Raw genomic sequence first — 17,439 nt, forward strand, 5'->3', positions numbered from 1 at the left:
AAGGACAACATCCATCCATGAAGGAGCTTCTGGAAGAGAGGGGGGGACATACATACATACATACATACATACATAAATCTATCTATCTAGAATAAAAAGAGCCATATTAGATAAAAGTATTCCATCAATGTTAAATTTTCTGAATTTGTAAACTGTGCTGTGGTTGTGTAACAATATCCTTGTTGTGTAGTGGGGCCCCTGGTTGGTTCAGTCAGTAGAGCATGTACCCTTCTAAGTTCAAGCTCCTTGTAGGGTAAACAGATTACTTAAAAATAAAACCTTAAAAAAAAAAAAAAAAAAGAATATCCTTATTCTGTAGAATAACCCCCCCAAAATCATAAATTTTATTATGTATATGTGTGTACATCGATTGATACATGTACACATGCATACACACAATAAGCATGGGTGTATACTGATTGACAGAGTGAATGAATAAGAATAATGTAGAAAAATAATGTCGAAAAATGCTAAAAAGTTAGTAAACGGGGCATATAAGAGTTCTTTGTACCATCCTTCCAATTTTCTATACATCTGAAATTACTCCAAAGAAAGCAAAAAGAATGTCTCACCCAAATTTCTCCTATTTAAATGAAAAGCCATTTATGAAACAGGATAACCAGTGAACCAGTGTAACCAGTCTTACACTATTTTTAAGCTTCATAAATTTAATGTCTACAAGTTCTGTACATTTAATTTAAATATATCATCTACTTTAAAAAGACTATGTGTTTTAATGGTAATTTTATTTTTTTAACGTTTGTTTATTTTGGGAAGAGAAAGCATGAGTGGGATAGCAGCAGAAACCCAGGCTCCACACTGTCGGCACAGAGACTGACATGGGGCGCAAACCCACTAACCGTGAGATCATGACCCAAGCCAAACTCAGGAATCGGGACACTCAACCGCCCGAGCCACCAAGGCACCCCTTAATGGTAATTTTATAATGCAAATATAATTTACTAAAACTTACAGACTATATTTACTACATATATTTACATTGTAAAATACCCACAAAATCTACAAGCCTTTTTAAATCTATACCTTTTAAAAATTTTTTTTTTCAACGTTTATTTATTTTTGGGACAGAGAGAGACAGAGCATGAACGGGGGAGGGGCAGAGAGAGAGGGAGACACAGAATCGGAAACAGGCTCCAGGCTCTGAGCCATCAGCCCAGAGCCCGACGCGGGGCTTGAACTCACGGACCGCGAGATCGTGACCTGGCTGAAGTCAGACGCTTAACCGACTGCGCCACCCAGGCGCCCCAAATCTATACCTTTTTAAACTTGATGTTGGGCAGCTTTGAGTGGACTGAATTTTGGTATATGGAGTTAACATATTTTATTCTAAAAACATATTCAGAATGGGGGCGCCAGGGTGGCTCAGTCGGTAGAACATGCAACTCTATCTCAGGGTTGTAAGTCTGAGCCTCATGCTGGGTGCAGATAGATATTATTTAAAAATAAAATCTTAATCCCTCTCAAAATAACACCAGGATTCTTCACAGAACTAGAACAAATAATCCTAAAATTTGTATGGAACCAGAAGAGACCCTGATAGCCAAAGCAATCTTGAAAAAGAAAACCAAAGCAGGAAGGCATCACAATCCTGGACTTCAAGCTATGCTACAAAGCTGTAATCATTAAGATAGTATGGTACTGGCACAAGAACAGACACTCAGGTCAATGGAACAGAAAAGAGAACCCAGAAATGGACCCACAAACGTATGGCCAACTAATCTTTGACAAAGCAGGAAAGAATATCCAATGGAATAAAGACAGTCTCTTCAGCAAATGGTGCTGGGAAAACTGGACAGCAACATGCAGAAGAATGAACCTGGACCACTTTCTTACACCATACACAAAAATACACTCAAAATGGATGAAAGACCTAAACATACGACAGGAAGCCATCAAAATCCTCAAGGAGAAAGCAGGCAAAAACCTTTTCGATCTTGGCCACAGACACTTCTTACTCAACAGGTCTCTACAGGCAAGGGAAACAAAAGCAAAAACAAACTACTGGGACCTCATCAAAATAAAAAGCTTCTGCACAGTGAAGGAAACAATCAGCAAAACTAAAAGGCAACTGACAGAATGGGAGAAGATATTTGCAAACATCTCAGATAAAGGGTTAGTATCCAAAATCTATAAAGAACTTCTCAAACTCTACACCCAAAAAATAAATAATCCAGTGAAGAAATGGGCAAAAGACATGAATAGACACTTCTCCAAAGAAGACATCCAGATGGCCAACCGACACATGAAAACATGCTCAACATCACTCATTATCAGGGAATTACAAATCAAAACCACAATGAGATACACCTTACACCTGTCAGAATGGCTAACATTAACAACTCAGGCAACAACAGATGTTGGTGAGGATGCAGAGAAAGAGGATCTCTTTTGCACTGTTGGTGGGAATGCAAGCCGGTGCAGCCACTTTGGAAAATAGCGTGGAGGTTCCTCAAAAAGTTAAAAATAGAACTACCCTACGACCCAGCAATTGCACTACTAGGCATCTATCCAAGGGATACAGGTGTGCTGTTTCAAAGGGACACATGCACCTCCATGTTTATAGCAGCACTATCAACAATAGCCAAAGTACGGAAAGAGCCCAAATGTCCACTGATGGATGAATGGATAAAGGAGATGTGGTATATATATACAATGGAGTATTACTCGGCAATCAAAAAGAATGAAATCTCACCATTTGCAACTACGTGGATGGAACTGGAGGGCATTATGCTAAGTGAAATTAGAGAAAGACAAATATCATATGACTTCACTCATATGAGGACTTTGAGACAAAACAGATGAACATAAGGGAAGCAAAAATAATATAAAAACAGGGAGGGGGACAAAACATAAGAGACTCTTAAATATGGAGAACAAACAGAGGGTTACTGGAGGGGTTGTGGGAAGAGTGATGGGCTAAATGGGTAAGGGCATTAAGGAATCTACTCCTCAAATCATTGTTACACTATATGCTAATTTGGATGTAAATTTTAAAAAATAAAATTAAAAAAAAATAAGTAAAATAAAATAAAATAAAATAAAATAAAATAAAATAAAATAAAATCTTAAGAGGTGCCTGGGTGGTTCAGTTGGTTAAATATCCAACTCTTGATTTCAGCTCAGGTTGTGATGTCTCAGTTTGTGAGTTCAAGTCCCCCATCAAGCTCTGGCTGACAGTGCAGAGGCTGCTTGGGATTCTCTGTCCCCCTCTCTCTCTGTCCCTCCCCCATCTCATGCGCGTGCATGTGCCTCTCTCTCTCTCAAAATAAATAAATAAACATTTAAAATATAAAAATAAAATAAAATCTTAAAAAAATTATTTTTTTCAGAATGCACTATCAACACACACCAAAAACTTAGATGAATTTCAGGGGCATTATGCTGAGTAAAAACAGGCCTGTCTCAAAACATGATTTACTTTGTGTGTCCATTCATATTATCTTTGCAAAATAACAAAATTATATAAATTGAAAACAAATTAGTGGTTGCCACAGGTTAGGGATGGGGTGGGGGCAGGGGTAGGACTACAGGGGGAGTCCTGGGGGGGGGGGGTATGCAGGATAACTGTGGTGATGGAGTAGTTCTTTATCATCACTGCAGTGATGGTTACGCAAAGCTACACACACAATATAAAATGTCAGAACTATACACACACATTATACCAATGTGTTTTGATAATGTACTATAATTATGTAAGATATAACCAGTAGGGGGAAATGGGTAGAGAGCACATAGGCCTTCTGTGTCCTATCTTTGCAACTTCCTATGATTCCATAATTATTTCAAAATAAAAACTACAAACATGTCCATGCATGATGAAATCATCCCTCCCACTGATGCACATTAAGGAATTTTGGAAAAAGAAGATGGACTCTTAGCTATAGGTGTAGAAAAAAATGTGTATGAAGCCCTGTGTTTAGTATAGTGTTTATTTTCATTTGGGAAAAATTCTTTGAGAAATCAGTTAACAGAAGAAATGATAAACTGACCTAAAAATCATAGCTTAGGGCTGTAGCAGAAAACAATGTCTCAACTATTAATGAGAGTTTTCATCTCGCCCATCCACTGACTACAGTGCAGCCTCCTTGGACTACTTGACGTTTCCATATGCAAAAAGAAAAGAAAAAAAAAAAACTTTTATTTTGCCAAATAGTTAACTGAAAGAAGGGTGAGAACTCAAGATATGAGAATATAATGCCGCACAGTGAATGTAAGTACAGTAAAGTCTATATTGATAAAAATAAGGCATCTTTTCTGACCAGGCCAGAAACAGCTTTGATTTAATTCCAAGGAATCTTAACCTATGGGTACCTACCACATCTAAGGAATTGGTAGGGGTGCAGGGTGGTGGGGGAGTGAGAAGCAGGGAAGTTTGCAGGCAAGTTAGAAGCCAATGCCCCAAAGCACACAACAGTAAGTGGCAAGACTTAAGAGTGGTTTGTCACCTTTTTGGTATCATGGACCCCTTTTTGGGAAGCTGATGAATCCCTCTTCTCAGTTACTGCTAATTTTGTCAGGTGTGATAATATTATAGTGGTCATGTTGTTGTATTTAAAGTAAGTTCTGAGGTGTATACTGAAGTATTTATAGGTAGAATGACAAGAGGTCTGTAATTTAAACAGTCCAAGTTGGGGGGGGGGGGCAGGGGAGGAAACAAATGAAACAAGATGGTCTAAATCTTAACTGTTTGCTAATGGGTACTTGGGAGTCTACTTTTGTGAATGTTTGAAAACTCCATAGTAGAAGCCAAACATTAAATAACTTGGGTGTAAATTAAAAAAAATAAAAAAAATAAAAAATTGTTATAAATAAATAAATAAATAAATAAATAAATAAATAAATAAGACAAACACTATCTCTGGTCTAAATGTTGCATCTCTATTCCAATGCTCAACATTAATAAGCTGGGCTTCCTTTCTTAAGAAAAGCTACTTAATCATATCTCTCACAAACATCAACGTACATAAAATAAAAAATATTAAGATACTAAACTGCCCTCCAACCTGGCAATAAGTACCTAGGAAAGGCATAGAAATAAACTTTCAAAACTGTACATTTATCTAAAACAACTGACAATGACTAAAAGCACTACCTTGAATGTGAACCTTCATGATGGATGGCACAGGTTCAAAGAAAAAGTACAGAATCTTTTAAAACTAAGTTTTTGTCAAGAAAAGGCAACACTTCTTCACTGAATGTTCACTGCTATCTGGTCTCTGGCCTCAAACCTCCACTGAAAGTACTCTTGCTAAAATAACCACTAATCTCAATTCAAATTTCAACTAACGCTTTTTAATCTCCCTTGACTAAGTTTTGAGATTTGTGCTATTGATCATTCTCCACCAGTCTCCTACTGATGCTTCTCCTTTCAAAGGACTCCTTTCAAAAATTTCCTTCCTATCTGCTCCTTAAGCAATCCTCTGTCCAGGTACCTCATATTTTTTTACTTATTTTTAAGACAATCCTGCATGTAGGTTTTAAAATTCCTTGTTTCACAGAAGATGAAACAGACTTAGAAAGGCTAGGTACAGTAGAAAGAGAAAGACTGAGAAAGGCTGGCTCAGCTGGTACAACATGTGACTCTTGACCTCAGGGTCATGAGTTCAAGCCCCATATTGGGCACACAGATTATTTAAAACAAAACAAAACAAAACAAAACAAATCCGTCTGGGGCGCCTAGGAGGCTCAGTGTGTTAAGCATCTGACTCTTGATTTTGGCTCAAGTCATGATCTCAGGGTTGTGAGATGGGAGTCTTGCATCGGGCTTCACACTAAACGCAGAGCCTACTCGAGATTCTCTCCCTCCCTTTCTCTCTGCCCCTCTCTGTGCCCTCCATCTCTAAAAAAAAATTTTTTTAAACAGCTAAGTAAAGTTTCACAGGTCCCTCAAAAGGCAACTCAAAGGACACCACAAACTGTGGATCACCTTCCCTTACCTGCACCCATTTCTCTCCTCTTTGAATATCCACTGTCAGCCTTACCTTCATTACATAAATCTTTCAATGGCTCAAAGCCATGACTCAAAGTCCAAACCTCACAACTTAGAAGAGATCATTGGAATGCACTTCCTTTGCCTTAAATTCTTACTCATCCTTTAATACTCAGCTCAGCACCTTTTCTGCACATCTTAGCCCGGACTCATCCCTCCCTTGACCTTGGTAGAAGACACAGTACCTTCTCCTCTACACGTTGGTAATGATCAAGACCAGTTTGCAGGTGCTTTCTTACTTTCTGGTCTCCCAACTATGAACAACTTGGTGACGGTAAGTTTCCTGTTCGTCCTTGGATTCAAGGATGAACCTATTATCTTGTGGTCCCAGCATTTGGCACACACAAATAAGTTAAAATTTCTGAGCACTTAAACCATAGTTCATGAAATACTTCCTCTGCTCCTATAAAGATGTCATGAATGGGAGCATCTTTTCTGACTGAAAAGAGGGCCTTACAATCCGGCATTTAACTTGGTGAATTCAATAGGGTAATGCCAGAAACTTCATTTTTTTTTTCCCCAACACATGGAAAGTAGCACCACTTCAATGGAATAAACAAACTCCTACTTGCCAAGTTTAGACTATTGCCATTGGGTCAGGAAATCCCTCCTTCTATCACAGAACTCTGTTTCTGTGGCAAAAAAAAGACTTAAATACTGGCATGCCAATTTGGAAACATTTATCTTTTTGACATGGTATATTTTTGACATGGTATATTCCCAGCCAAGTTGTGAATTAGCTTCAGTGACATTTTGTGTCTTAGAAGTGACTCAATATTTCTGGTGGTAGTTTTCAATAATATATAATATGTATACTGCCCTCTTTCTTATTTGAACTTTGTTCAGCTAGCACTATTATTAGGAGGAAAGAAAAGTCTTACTCATACTTAATGTCAGCCTGCCTTGAATCTGACATAGGAATTTACTAACTTTATCAGTCAGATCTAAAATGCCCTTTAAAATAGTCTTAAAAACAGCCTTATTTTTTAAAAAAAGTTTAGAGTTAAGAATTCCTTAATAATCTTAAATAATCTCATCTTCACTAAGCAGTATTGAATTTAAATAGTTTCTACAGGTGACTTTGCCTACAAATGTTAACAGACAATTTATAAATTGGAAAATTTTAGGAAGGCATATACTTCTTTTTCTTTCAAAGAGAGAATGCGAGAGGGGGAGAGAGGGGGGAGAGAGAGAGAGAGAGACAGAGAGAGAGAGAGAGAGAGAATCTCAAGTGGGCTCCATGCTCAGCACAGAGCCCGATACGGGGCTCAACCCCATGACCCTGGTATCATGACCCGAGCCAAAATCAAGAGTCAGATGCTTAACCAAATGAGCCACCCAGGCACCCCAGAAAGGCATATACTTGATTGGTAATCAATGACCAGGTCTTGAGATAATCAATTTACAGAAATACTAGCTCACCAAACACTACTCTCAGAAGACATGGAGAAAACTATTGGTATTTCAAAACTATTGTGGGATAGCATAAAAAATTAATCTGGGCCAACAGGTTACAGAACACATGCTAGGAACTATTTCCTCACAGACCCTGGACGTACTACTAGAAGGCAGTTTATTTGGTTTTTTTATTTTACTTTTTTTAAAAGGCAGTTTATATTAAGGGTAGAGAACTATCCCAAAATTGCATTCCAGTATTGAAATGCATATTCAAGTTTCCCTTATGATTAGCTAAAGTGACTACAGTATCTCATTTAATGCTCTAGAACTTCTTACATTTCGAATGACTATGAATAATCCTTCATAGTCTTTACTTTTGGTAAGGAGTAACTAAGTGAATCTCTTCTGTGTTCATCCTCCCGGCAGTTGCTGAGGGTTAATCTGGACTCTATTGGGAATGCAGATGAGTACCCAGTTGTCTTCTCATTCAGCCAATTCTAAACTAGAGTACAAGACCCTGGAGAAGCATGGGATAAGTGACTGTTTTAATAGTTGTATTAAATGTCCTGCAAAGGGATTTTAAAATATACATACTATTTGATTCAGCATCAAATAAAAGAACAGAAAGCTACATTAATCCTAAAATACTAGACTGTAACAACATTGATTACATTCCGAATTTTTAATAGTTTTTGTGGTGGGAGAGAGCGAAAGAAATCACCTAGTTACAAATGCTTAAAAATATGCTATGAATAATGCCAAATTACCACAGGCTGAAACTTTTCTGTATCTACAATAAGACAAACTCACCAATGTAACAGTTTTGAACCTGAAGACTTAAAAATACTTTCCTGGAAGGGACTAGTTACAACTTGTTGCAGTGTAGACTACCAGAGAGAAGAGACCCTGGCCGAGAGCTCTGGAGATCTGCAGAGCTGGCCTCAGTCTTTAGCGGAGTACTTACAATCACATCTGAGTGAGGCAACAATCTGCAACCTAGGGAACTACCCAAGACCTTTTGAGAGACTGAAAAAGACAATTCTCAAAACTCACACAGGGGTTGTAATAGCTCACATTCCCAATGATCTCAAAAATACATGGTCTAGGGCTGCCTGGCTGGCGGAGTTGGTGGAGCATGTGACTCTTGATCTCGGGGTTGTGGGTTCAAGCCCTATGCTGTGTGTAGAAATTATTTAAAAATACTAACAACAACAACAACAAAAAAAAAAACATAGGCTAGCAGGCAAAATACTCACAAGAATACTGCCTCAATAATGGAGTTGGATTAATTTACTGGGAATAATCCTAGACTGAAGGCTGATCTAGTCCTGCGTAAAGCATAAAAGCAACAAGCACTAAGAAAACTGTTCCAATAACTTAACTCAAAACATCAGAACAAAAGCTCAAAAATATTTAAAGGAATAAAAAAAAATCCACATTTAACAGAATAAAATCTACAACTGGCCTCCAATCAGAAATTACAAAGAAACAGTAATGTATGATGTATACTGAGAAAAAATTTAACCAATACAAACAGACCAGAAATGATACAAACAATAGAATTAATAGACACATCAAAACACCTATTGACAATATTCCATTTAGTCATGAAAGAAGAAAAAAAAAAGCATAAGCATGTCAAGGAGATATGGAAGATATGTTTAAAAAATCCAAAGTGGATTCCTAGAAATTAGAAATATATCCGAGATTAAAATACATTCTAAACGTTATCTCTGCCTCAGCCAAGCCTCCGCACTGCACGAATTAAGTCTACTTTCTTCAAGATAAAGGACAAGTTCCCATATGTTATTCACCACATTTCAGTCTGATCCCAACCAGCACCTCCAATCTCCACAACAAATACTTGCTGAATTAAAGGGAATGCCTAAACACAGAGGCAGACAAAAAGGCCTCCGTAATTAATTCAACCACGTGCCAGGTATTAATCTAGAACTGGAGACAGCGCAATAAACCAAACAAACAAAAGGTGATGTTCTAATAATCCAAACAGCTGCCACAAAATCTGTCACAAAATAATAACAAAAAGGTACATACCCATGCCCTTACTTAGAACTGTTTATTTTTCCAAATTACAACAACTTAGTTTACCTAATTTCCCAGCCCACAATAAATCAAAAATAGCAAATTACTGAAGGATGCATAGGTTACTTAAATACACTGAAAGATGTCAAGAGCAAAGCAAAAGCTCTTACAGCAAAGATGATGACACAAAATTAAAAAGCAGAAACAGAGAGGTGCCTGGGTGGCTCAGTCAGTTAAGCATCCAACTTTTGATAATGGCTCAGATCATGATCTCACTGTTTGTGAGATTCAGCTGCACTGTCAGTGTGGAGCCTGCTTAGGATTCTCTCCCTCTCTCTCTGCATTCCCCCCCAAATAAACAAACATTTTTTAAAAAGCAGAAACAGAAAACACAACAAATTTAGTGTAGAGGCAAGTAACTCTGCATACTTGAATCACTGAGGCACTCCCAGCTCAATGACTGACCTAGGTATATACCAGAACGTACAGTGTGGTTTTTTTCCGTCACACTGGACCAACTTTAAAGTCCAAATACCTTGTTTAAGAAGACTAGGACATGTGAAATGTAACAACTGCCATTCAAACGGACTATAAAAACATAACATCAGTCAAGTTAAAGAAGGAAATACACAGGCCTGGAAGTTTATACAACAAACTTTCAAGGACAAACAAATGACAATGTTACTGTTTCACTTCATAATATATTATGGGTTTTTATTTTAAGTTTACTTATTTATTTTGAGAGAGACAGAGCGCAGAGGAGGGGAAGAGAGAGAGGGAGAATCCCAAGATACGGGGCTCAAACTCACGAAACTGTAAGATAGTGACCTGAGCCGAAACCAGGAGTCAGATATTTAACCAACTGAGCCACTCATGTGCCCTGGTTCTTACTTAGTTTTATGGGTTTTTTAAAAATCTGGCTCTACTAGCATTTTGATCCACTTAATTATGTATTTTGTATTTTTAAACTTTAAAGGTGCAGCCCTTGGTTTGTGTTTTAACCTAATTCAAAACTATGACTGAGAAGAGTGGAACCACACTGGAAATGGTAGCAACACAGAATCCCACCAACCTGTTCTACCTCTCCTGGCCTGCAAGGGAGGTGCTGGAGAGGTCTACAAAAAACCCTAGTGTTCCCACCAATGAAACAGGCTAAAAATTATGAGATTAGTATCAGAAATTAGAAATTAGAAAACAAAATTAGAAACCTGTCCTTTTGTAATTACCACTGTGAACAACTGATTCAACAAGGATTACCAACGACTGCTAAAAAACACTGAATGAAAGGTTCTGTGAAAGAGGATAGACCCACTGTCTCAAAGTATCATCCCACAGACTTCTCACTAATCACAAAGGGAGTGAGGTTCCTTTGCAAGAGAGACATGGCGGCCATCACCATAACCAAGTGATCAAACTCAGCTGATGGCACCAACATTGTATCTCTTGCTGCAATAAGAAATGCCATCACCTATCAAGTATTCTTGCTAAAAATATTCAACCTGAGTCTGATTATGAGAAAGAAACTGGATGAATACAAAATGTGGGAGGGACATTCTACAGATCAAGTAGCCGGGGACCCTTCAAAAAAGTTAATGTCATAAAGACAAAAAGAAGGTAGGGGAATTGTTCTGGATTAAGAGAATATAAAAAGGCAGCAACCAATGCAATGCATGCACTTACTGAATCCTCAGTCAAAAAGTAAAATAGCTATGAAAGAAATATTTAGAACTAGGGACAATCTAAACATGAACTATGTATACTAGATGATATTATAATATTATTAAATTTTAGAAGTGATATCGGTATTGTGATTATATAGATGATGACCTTATTTTTTTTTTTAATTTTTTTCAACATTTATTTATTTTTGAGAGAAAGACAGACAGAGTGTGAGCAGCAGAGGGACAGAGAGAGAGAGAGACACACGATCCAAAGCAGGGTCCAGGCTCTGAGCTGTCAGCACAGAGCCCGACATCGGGTTCGAACCCACAGACCGCAAGATCGTGACCGGAGCCGAAGTCAGACACTTAACTGACTGAGCCACCCAGGTGCCCCACGATGATGACCTTGTTCTTAAAGAGAAAAAAGCTGAAGGATCCAGAATCACGATGTCTACAACTTCAAGTGGTTCAGCAAAAATGGAAAAAGCATATATACATATGTGCTTGTGTGTACATATATGTTTGAGAAAGCAAATATAGCAAAATACCAAAAATGGTGACTCTACATAAAGGGTATGTGGATGTTTCCTCTACTATTCTTTCAACTCATTATGTTTGAATTATTTTGAAAATAACAACACTAAGAAGGAAAAAGGTCATTAACATCCCCTGAGCACACAGAGGAAGGCCGTAGTATTATCCTCACTAAAGTCATCTTGTAATTAAATATTCAAAGTACCATTCAAACATACGTACAACTTTGGAACTCCAACCTGCCATTTTCAAACAGTGCTTTCTTCTCTGATACAAGACCTGTACCAAAATCTGTGTGTATTTCTTGGAAAAGATGATATAAAAGACTGCCTGCACTCAAGTCAACTACTTAACAGGAAGAAGAAAACAGGTAAGGTTATTTCAGGTAACTAGTGAATGGAAAGATTTGGAAGACAAGAATATCTGTATGTTTCCTTACACAGCAGGTCAAAAAAACAGGAGCAATCAGGCATAGAACATTATGTAAGGCAATCATCTTACCTCCTAAAGCCTAGAATTAGGCTGCCTCTCAAAGAAGCAAATGAGAAAGGCAATGTATTCGATTCCACTGCAAAAGAAAGTGATCACCATTAAATCCCAGACCAAACCCAAAAAACTTAAAAATTATCACCTTATTTGGAAACACATTTATAGCAATACTTTTTCATTTTCATTTTGGAAATTGTTTTTAAAATGGAAATGTTCTGATACAAAATTAATTAGATAATGCAGTAATATATACCTACAACATAAGCCATCCTTTAAAAACATTTTGATTCCATGTTCATGAATATATACAACTAATGAATTTGTGTTTTTTTGGTATAAATGGTAATAAGTAATCTACCAGCACACTGACAGTCAGTCTGGTACGCATGCCAAAACTGTACATTACTAGACAATGTGGCCCTACAAAGGAAGAAACTGTAACTAACCATAGGACTTCTGTCCTTTAAAGGAGAAAAGTTCTGGGGCACTTGGGTGGCTCAGTTGGTTAAGCGTCTGACTTCGGTTCAGGTCATGATCTCACGGTTCGTGGGTTTGAGCCCCGTGTCAGGCTCTGTGCTAACAGATCAGAGCCTGGAGCCTGCTTCAGATTCTGTGTCTCCCTCCCTCTCTCTCTCTCTCTGCCTGTTCCCTGCTCAAATTCTGACTCTGTCCGTCTCGCGCACGCTTGCTCTCAAAAATAAACATTAAAAAAAATGTAAGGAGAAAAGTTCTTTTCTCAGAGTAGCACTGGGTTCTGTAGAACCACTTACACTTTGTCATTCCATTTTCCACTATGATCAATAACCTCATACACGTAAGAGTGACAGCCTAAAGTCATAATAAGTCTTCACCTCTGTTAGATAACTGATTTATATTCACCTTCCACTTTTCTAAGTATTTGCTTGTTCTATTATTCATTTTATCATTTAACAATTTACAACTTTGTATGTTTCAATGATGACATCGTAAGCCTGATTGCCTTACCACATAAGGCCTGATTCTTCACATAACCCTTACTAGCAAGGGAGGAAATCAAAGTAGGTAACTCCTGAATTTATTTTTCCCTGCCACTGTATTAAAATGGTGCCATGTTGCAAGTAACTGATTTAATCTTTTCATACATAATGTGACTACTGAATGATCCAAGATGGACAGAATTAGAGAGGAGCTCATAGTCGAGGTAAATTCTGAAAACAGAATTAATAAATACAGTTTAGTGAAGATTAAGATACCTGGTTAACTTAAAAACAAAAACACAACTCATGGGAAAGTCACATAAGATTTTAAGAGTATTTGCCCATCTCTCCTAATCATGAATTAAAATTTAACTCACACACATAAGAAAACTATTTTAGATCAACTGTTATATCCTTCAACAGGGAATATAAGTTTCTCAATGGTTTTACACAGAACTAAAAAATCTGAAAATCATTTTTTAAATGACCAGCATTTAGTCACTCAAGGAAGTTTTAAAGTGGACATAACTACATGCTTTTCAGCAACCTTTAATAAAACTGCTTGATGAAATTAATTTTCCACGCCTACAAACACAAGTGGGGAAATGTTTCCTACTACTACACAAAGTGGATCAAGACAAGCCACTTATTCTTCTCTACTACTTGCTATTCCTTTTGATGTAGTAACGAAAAGTGCCTACCTCAGAGCTGCCTACAGGGAATACCAGCAATTATAGAACTAACTGCTTTTCAAAGACCTGTAAATCAAAGCAGGGAGGGGAGGGCACTGACAGGAGTGGCCTGAAGTACTTCTTAAGTTCCTAGAATTTTTCTTTTTCAAATTTAATAGCCTCTTGAAACGTTATTTTTATACTATTCACACTAGTATTTTACAGAATATTGTCAAGTTTTTATTCATTAAAAAGTGACCAGAAACATCTTAGCAAGATGAAAGCTGCCAACAAAAAGCATCTAGTTTCCTTAGCAACAAAGAAGTCTTAAAATCAGGTGGCTGACAACAAAGCGGAATGGATGCTACAGGGAAAAGGCAGCTCTCGTGTATACACCTCGTGCACCCAGATTCCTCTGCTAACGCTTCTGTTTTTGACCTGTGAGGAAGGCAAATTTTTATATTATACTGAGTAGAAAGCAAAATCAATACCCTCAGATAGCAGCTAGCATTAACACCCAACCTTAAACTCAAATAACTACACCTCCAGGAGTCACCATTCTTCATACTGAACACCTTGCCTTTCCCTTATGATATTATGATGAACTATTTTCAATACCAGTAATATGGTTTTTACAATGTTTCCACCTATGCAGTCTGGGTACACATTAATCCAAGATGGACTTCTAACATTTTAGGAGTATAGAAACTGATGTTTGTGCGTTTTCTTTTTAAACAGCATCTTTTTCACAGGATTAGAAAAATGGTCAAGTAATGTCATAGATAAGTTCAAAAATGAAAACTGTAAGAAATGTCTTATTCATCAAAATGTGGGTAGGGTGAAAGAACCAGGTCAAATGAGACAATCTTGGTTCCGGCTCAATCACTAACTTTGACCAAATCATTTAACATCTCTGCCTTTCTTCATCCATCAATGCAGGTAATTTTATTAACATGCGATGAACACTGTAAAGCACCATAGGATTTGTTGAGTGTTTAGTAAACATCTGCTATATTTTGGTTAATGAGGACTAGGAGATGGGCTTCATGGAACAGTGGCTATAATATGCATCAGTTTAGAAAACACTTTCAGAAACAATATCTCCTATGATTTTCACACTGACTTGCACAAGGCAGAGAAGTAACACTATCCCCATTTCAAGAAATTGAAGCAAAAGGACTGTTCCAGGTCCCATAATCAGTGGCTTAATTATAAATAGAACCAAGTCTTCTGGGTCCTAACCTACTACCAAATAATCTCCAAGGTTCTTTTAACTTTAAAATTACTTCCAAATTGTCCGTAAGTTAAACTCATAAACTGTCTTATCAATCTCGCTAAGCAAAACATATTAAAAAAACACAGAAAGTTACCTTGACCTTCCCTGAGGTACGTATCAAGGGCATGAACTACCCTATATGCCCTCAATAGTAACTGAAATCAATACCTGTCAAGTTTACAGCTAATGTTGCATACTTACAAAATGATAAAACATAGGATAAATTCCCAGTAACTGCTTCACTTCTGAATTCAGCTTGTGAAAATACATTATTTTCAGGTAGACATCCATTTTCCTAGGGATAAAGCATATTTATTTCAATGATAACATGCCTCAGCTATAAATATGTGGATATGCCATTCAAATTTCCTGTTTTCCCATTTCTTTATATCAACACATTCTTTGATGATCCTTCACCCAAAACAATCATTTTCTAGAACAATACGTAAACTGAATAAATGAACTTTAACAAAAACTATGAGATAGAGTTTCAACATTCCAAATTAAATACCTAATCTTCAAATTCAAATATGTGTTACCCTTAGGATGCCTTCCTTCTAGAAAGAATTTATTATTGAAGGCATGAGACCAATTCTCTCATTCATAACAAAATAAAAATTCAATGCACTTGGATTTAACACCAAATGGTGTTAAACAATTTAACACCAAATGGTGTTAAACCAATTTAACACCGAATGGTTAATCATGTGTGGCCCAATGCCATCATTTGTTTAATAATTTAATATCTGAGCCAAAATTCAACTCCAATACATTTACTGACTCACTGTATACTAGCACAATATTGAAAGCAACCTAATCAATAATAAGCAATAACTAGAAATAAATTAAGGTATATCCATACAATAAAACAGCACTCAAGCATAAAAAAATAACTGTTGGAATTACACACTGGAATAGAAAGTGCCAAGTGAAAAAAGTAGGTTGGGGAAGTAAGACCCTGTGGGGAAATGAATTTTTAAATATAAATTTTTTAACAGTAAAATATGTATACCACAGGCTCAAAATACTCTGCTAAATACTCAGGGAAGAGAGGTAAAGACACTTAAGATATAAACTCTGCCTTTAAAAGGACTGTAGTTATGTAATTATTTCAAAGAAAGAAAAGAACACTAAAATTATTAGAAAAATCTAGGCATTATGGGAATAACCACCTAGGAAACAGACCTTCTAAACAAAGTATTTCTTATTAAGGTGGCTGGTGCTCTGCCATACTGTTCCTAACTGCAGACCACTTTGTTCTGAAAACGCAAAGTACAGCCCTTGCTGATCCAATGCACTATCCAAGTCAATTACTTCATTTGCCCCTTCATAAATGCCTTGCCTCTTGTGATGGGAACAGGAATTACTGGGTAGGAAAATAATGCTTTGCAGTCAAACAAAAGATTATTTTAAAAAAAGAATAAGTGTACTATGTATGGTAAGTATACTAAGACTGTATTATGAAAATTCATATACAAGTGAAAAGTAATGGTCAAAAACTGAAAACTTGTAGTTACACTGTAAAGCAGGATTAAGGAGCATCTAAATGTTTTATTTACATTTTTCTTGATATTGACATATTGCCTTTTAACACACAAGAAAATTGGTGTTTTACCTTTTCAAGTTTTTTAAGTTTAACCACTACAGATGTTACACTAACTGGTGTTTTTACAAAGCTTTTAGAAAATTGTATACAGACAATGACCGTTTTTAGTACTAAGCTTAATGACTTTTCTTTTTTGGGGGTTACTACTAAACAATTAGGGAGGAAAGAAATCTCTTCAATTATGAAATTAAAACCACACTTACTTGTACTCACCTGCAAAACCCCACGAACTGACCTCACGCTATCAAAGGATGGAAACACGTAATTTATATAGGTCTCCTGATCAGGATTTACTCCCACTTCATTCATTGCTTTGAGAACTTCAATTATACCTATAAGATAAAATTTAGAAGCACAGAAATGAAATACTTGGAACAAATTAACAAAAGATCAGAAAGTTCAGTTTATTTACTTTCTGAATCATAATGTATGAAAGAATACTCATTTTGTCTAAAAAGAGAAAGCAGAAAAGCAAAAGAAGTGGGAAATACGATGACAAATCTATTAATCCAGTGGCAAGTACTAAGGGAATATCCCACAAATTATAACTGTAAGAAAATTTAAAACAATTGAAAAATAAGCCTAATACTTCTGGTATTATACAAATGAACACAGATCATAAAATAGCATTGCTATTACACAGCAGTGATGGATCAACACAATAAAACTTGACCAGAATAAACACTGCAGAGGGAAGGGATGAGCGGGGCACAGGGCGAGGGGATCTGTCAAGGACAAAAGTGTTCTCTCAAGCCCTTATATTAAAAATTCCCTAACTGTTAACTTTAAAAAAAT

The 17,439-nt window shown here is 36.7% G+C and overlaps 1 protein-coding gene across 1 annotated transcript in view; it reads right to left on the bottom strand.

The window, feature by feature from the left end:
- Positions 1–17,439, bottom strand: part of LRPPRC (leucine rich pentatricopeptide repeat containing) — a 106,605-nt gene that overhangs the window by 61,159 nt on the left and 28,007 nt on the right. Inside the window, exons 12-14 of the mRNA XM_045445886.1 lie at positions 16,858–16,976; positions 15,240–15,333; positions 12,148–12,214 (exon numbers count right to left, since the gene is read on the bottom strand). Coding sequence (XP_045301842.1) covers positions 12,148–12,214; positions 15,240–15,333; positions 16,858–16,976 — 280 coding nt within the window. The remainder of the gene's footprint in view (positions 1–12,147; positions 12,215–15,239; positions 15,334–16,857; positions 16,977–17,439) is intronic.

The sequence above is a fragment of the Leopardus geoffroyi genome, chromosome A3, assembly GCF_018350155.1.
Source record: "Leopardus geoffroyi isolate Oge1 chromosome A3, O.geoffroyi_Oge1_pat1.0, whole genome shotgun sequence".
NCBI classification, from domain to species: domain Eukaryota; kingdom Metazoa; phylum Chordata; class Mammalia; order Carnivora; family Felidae; genus Leopardus; species Leopardus geoffroyi.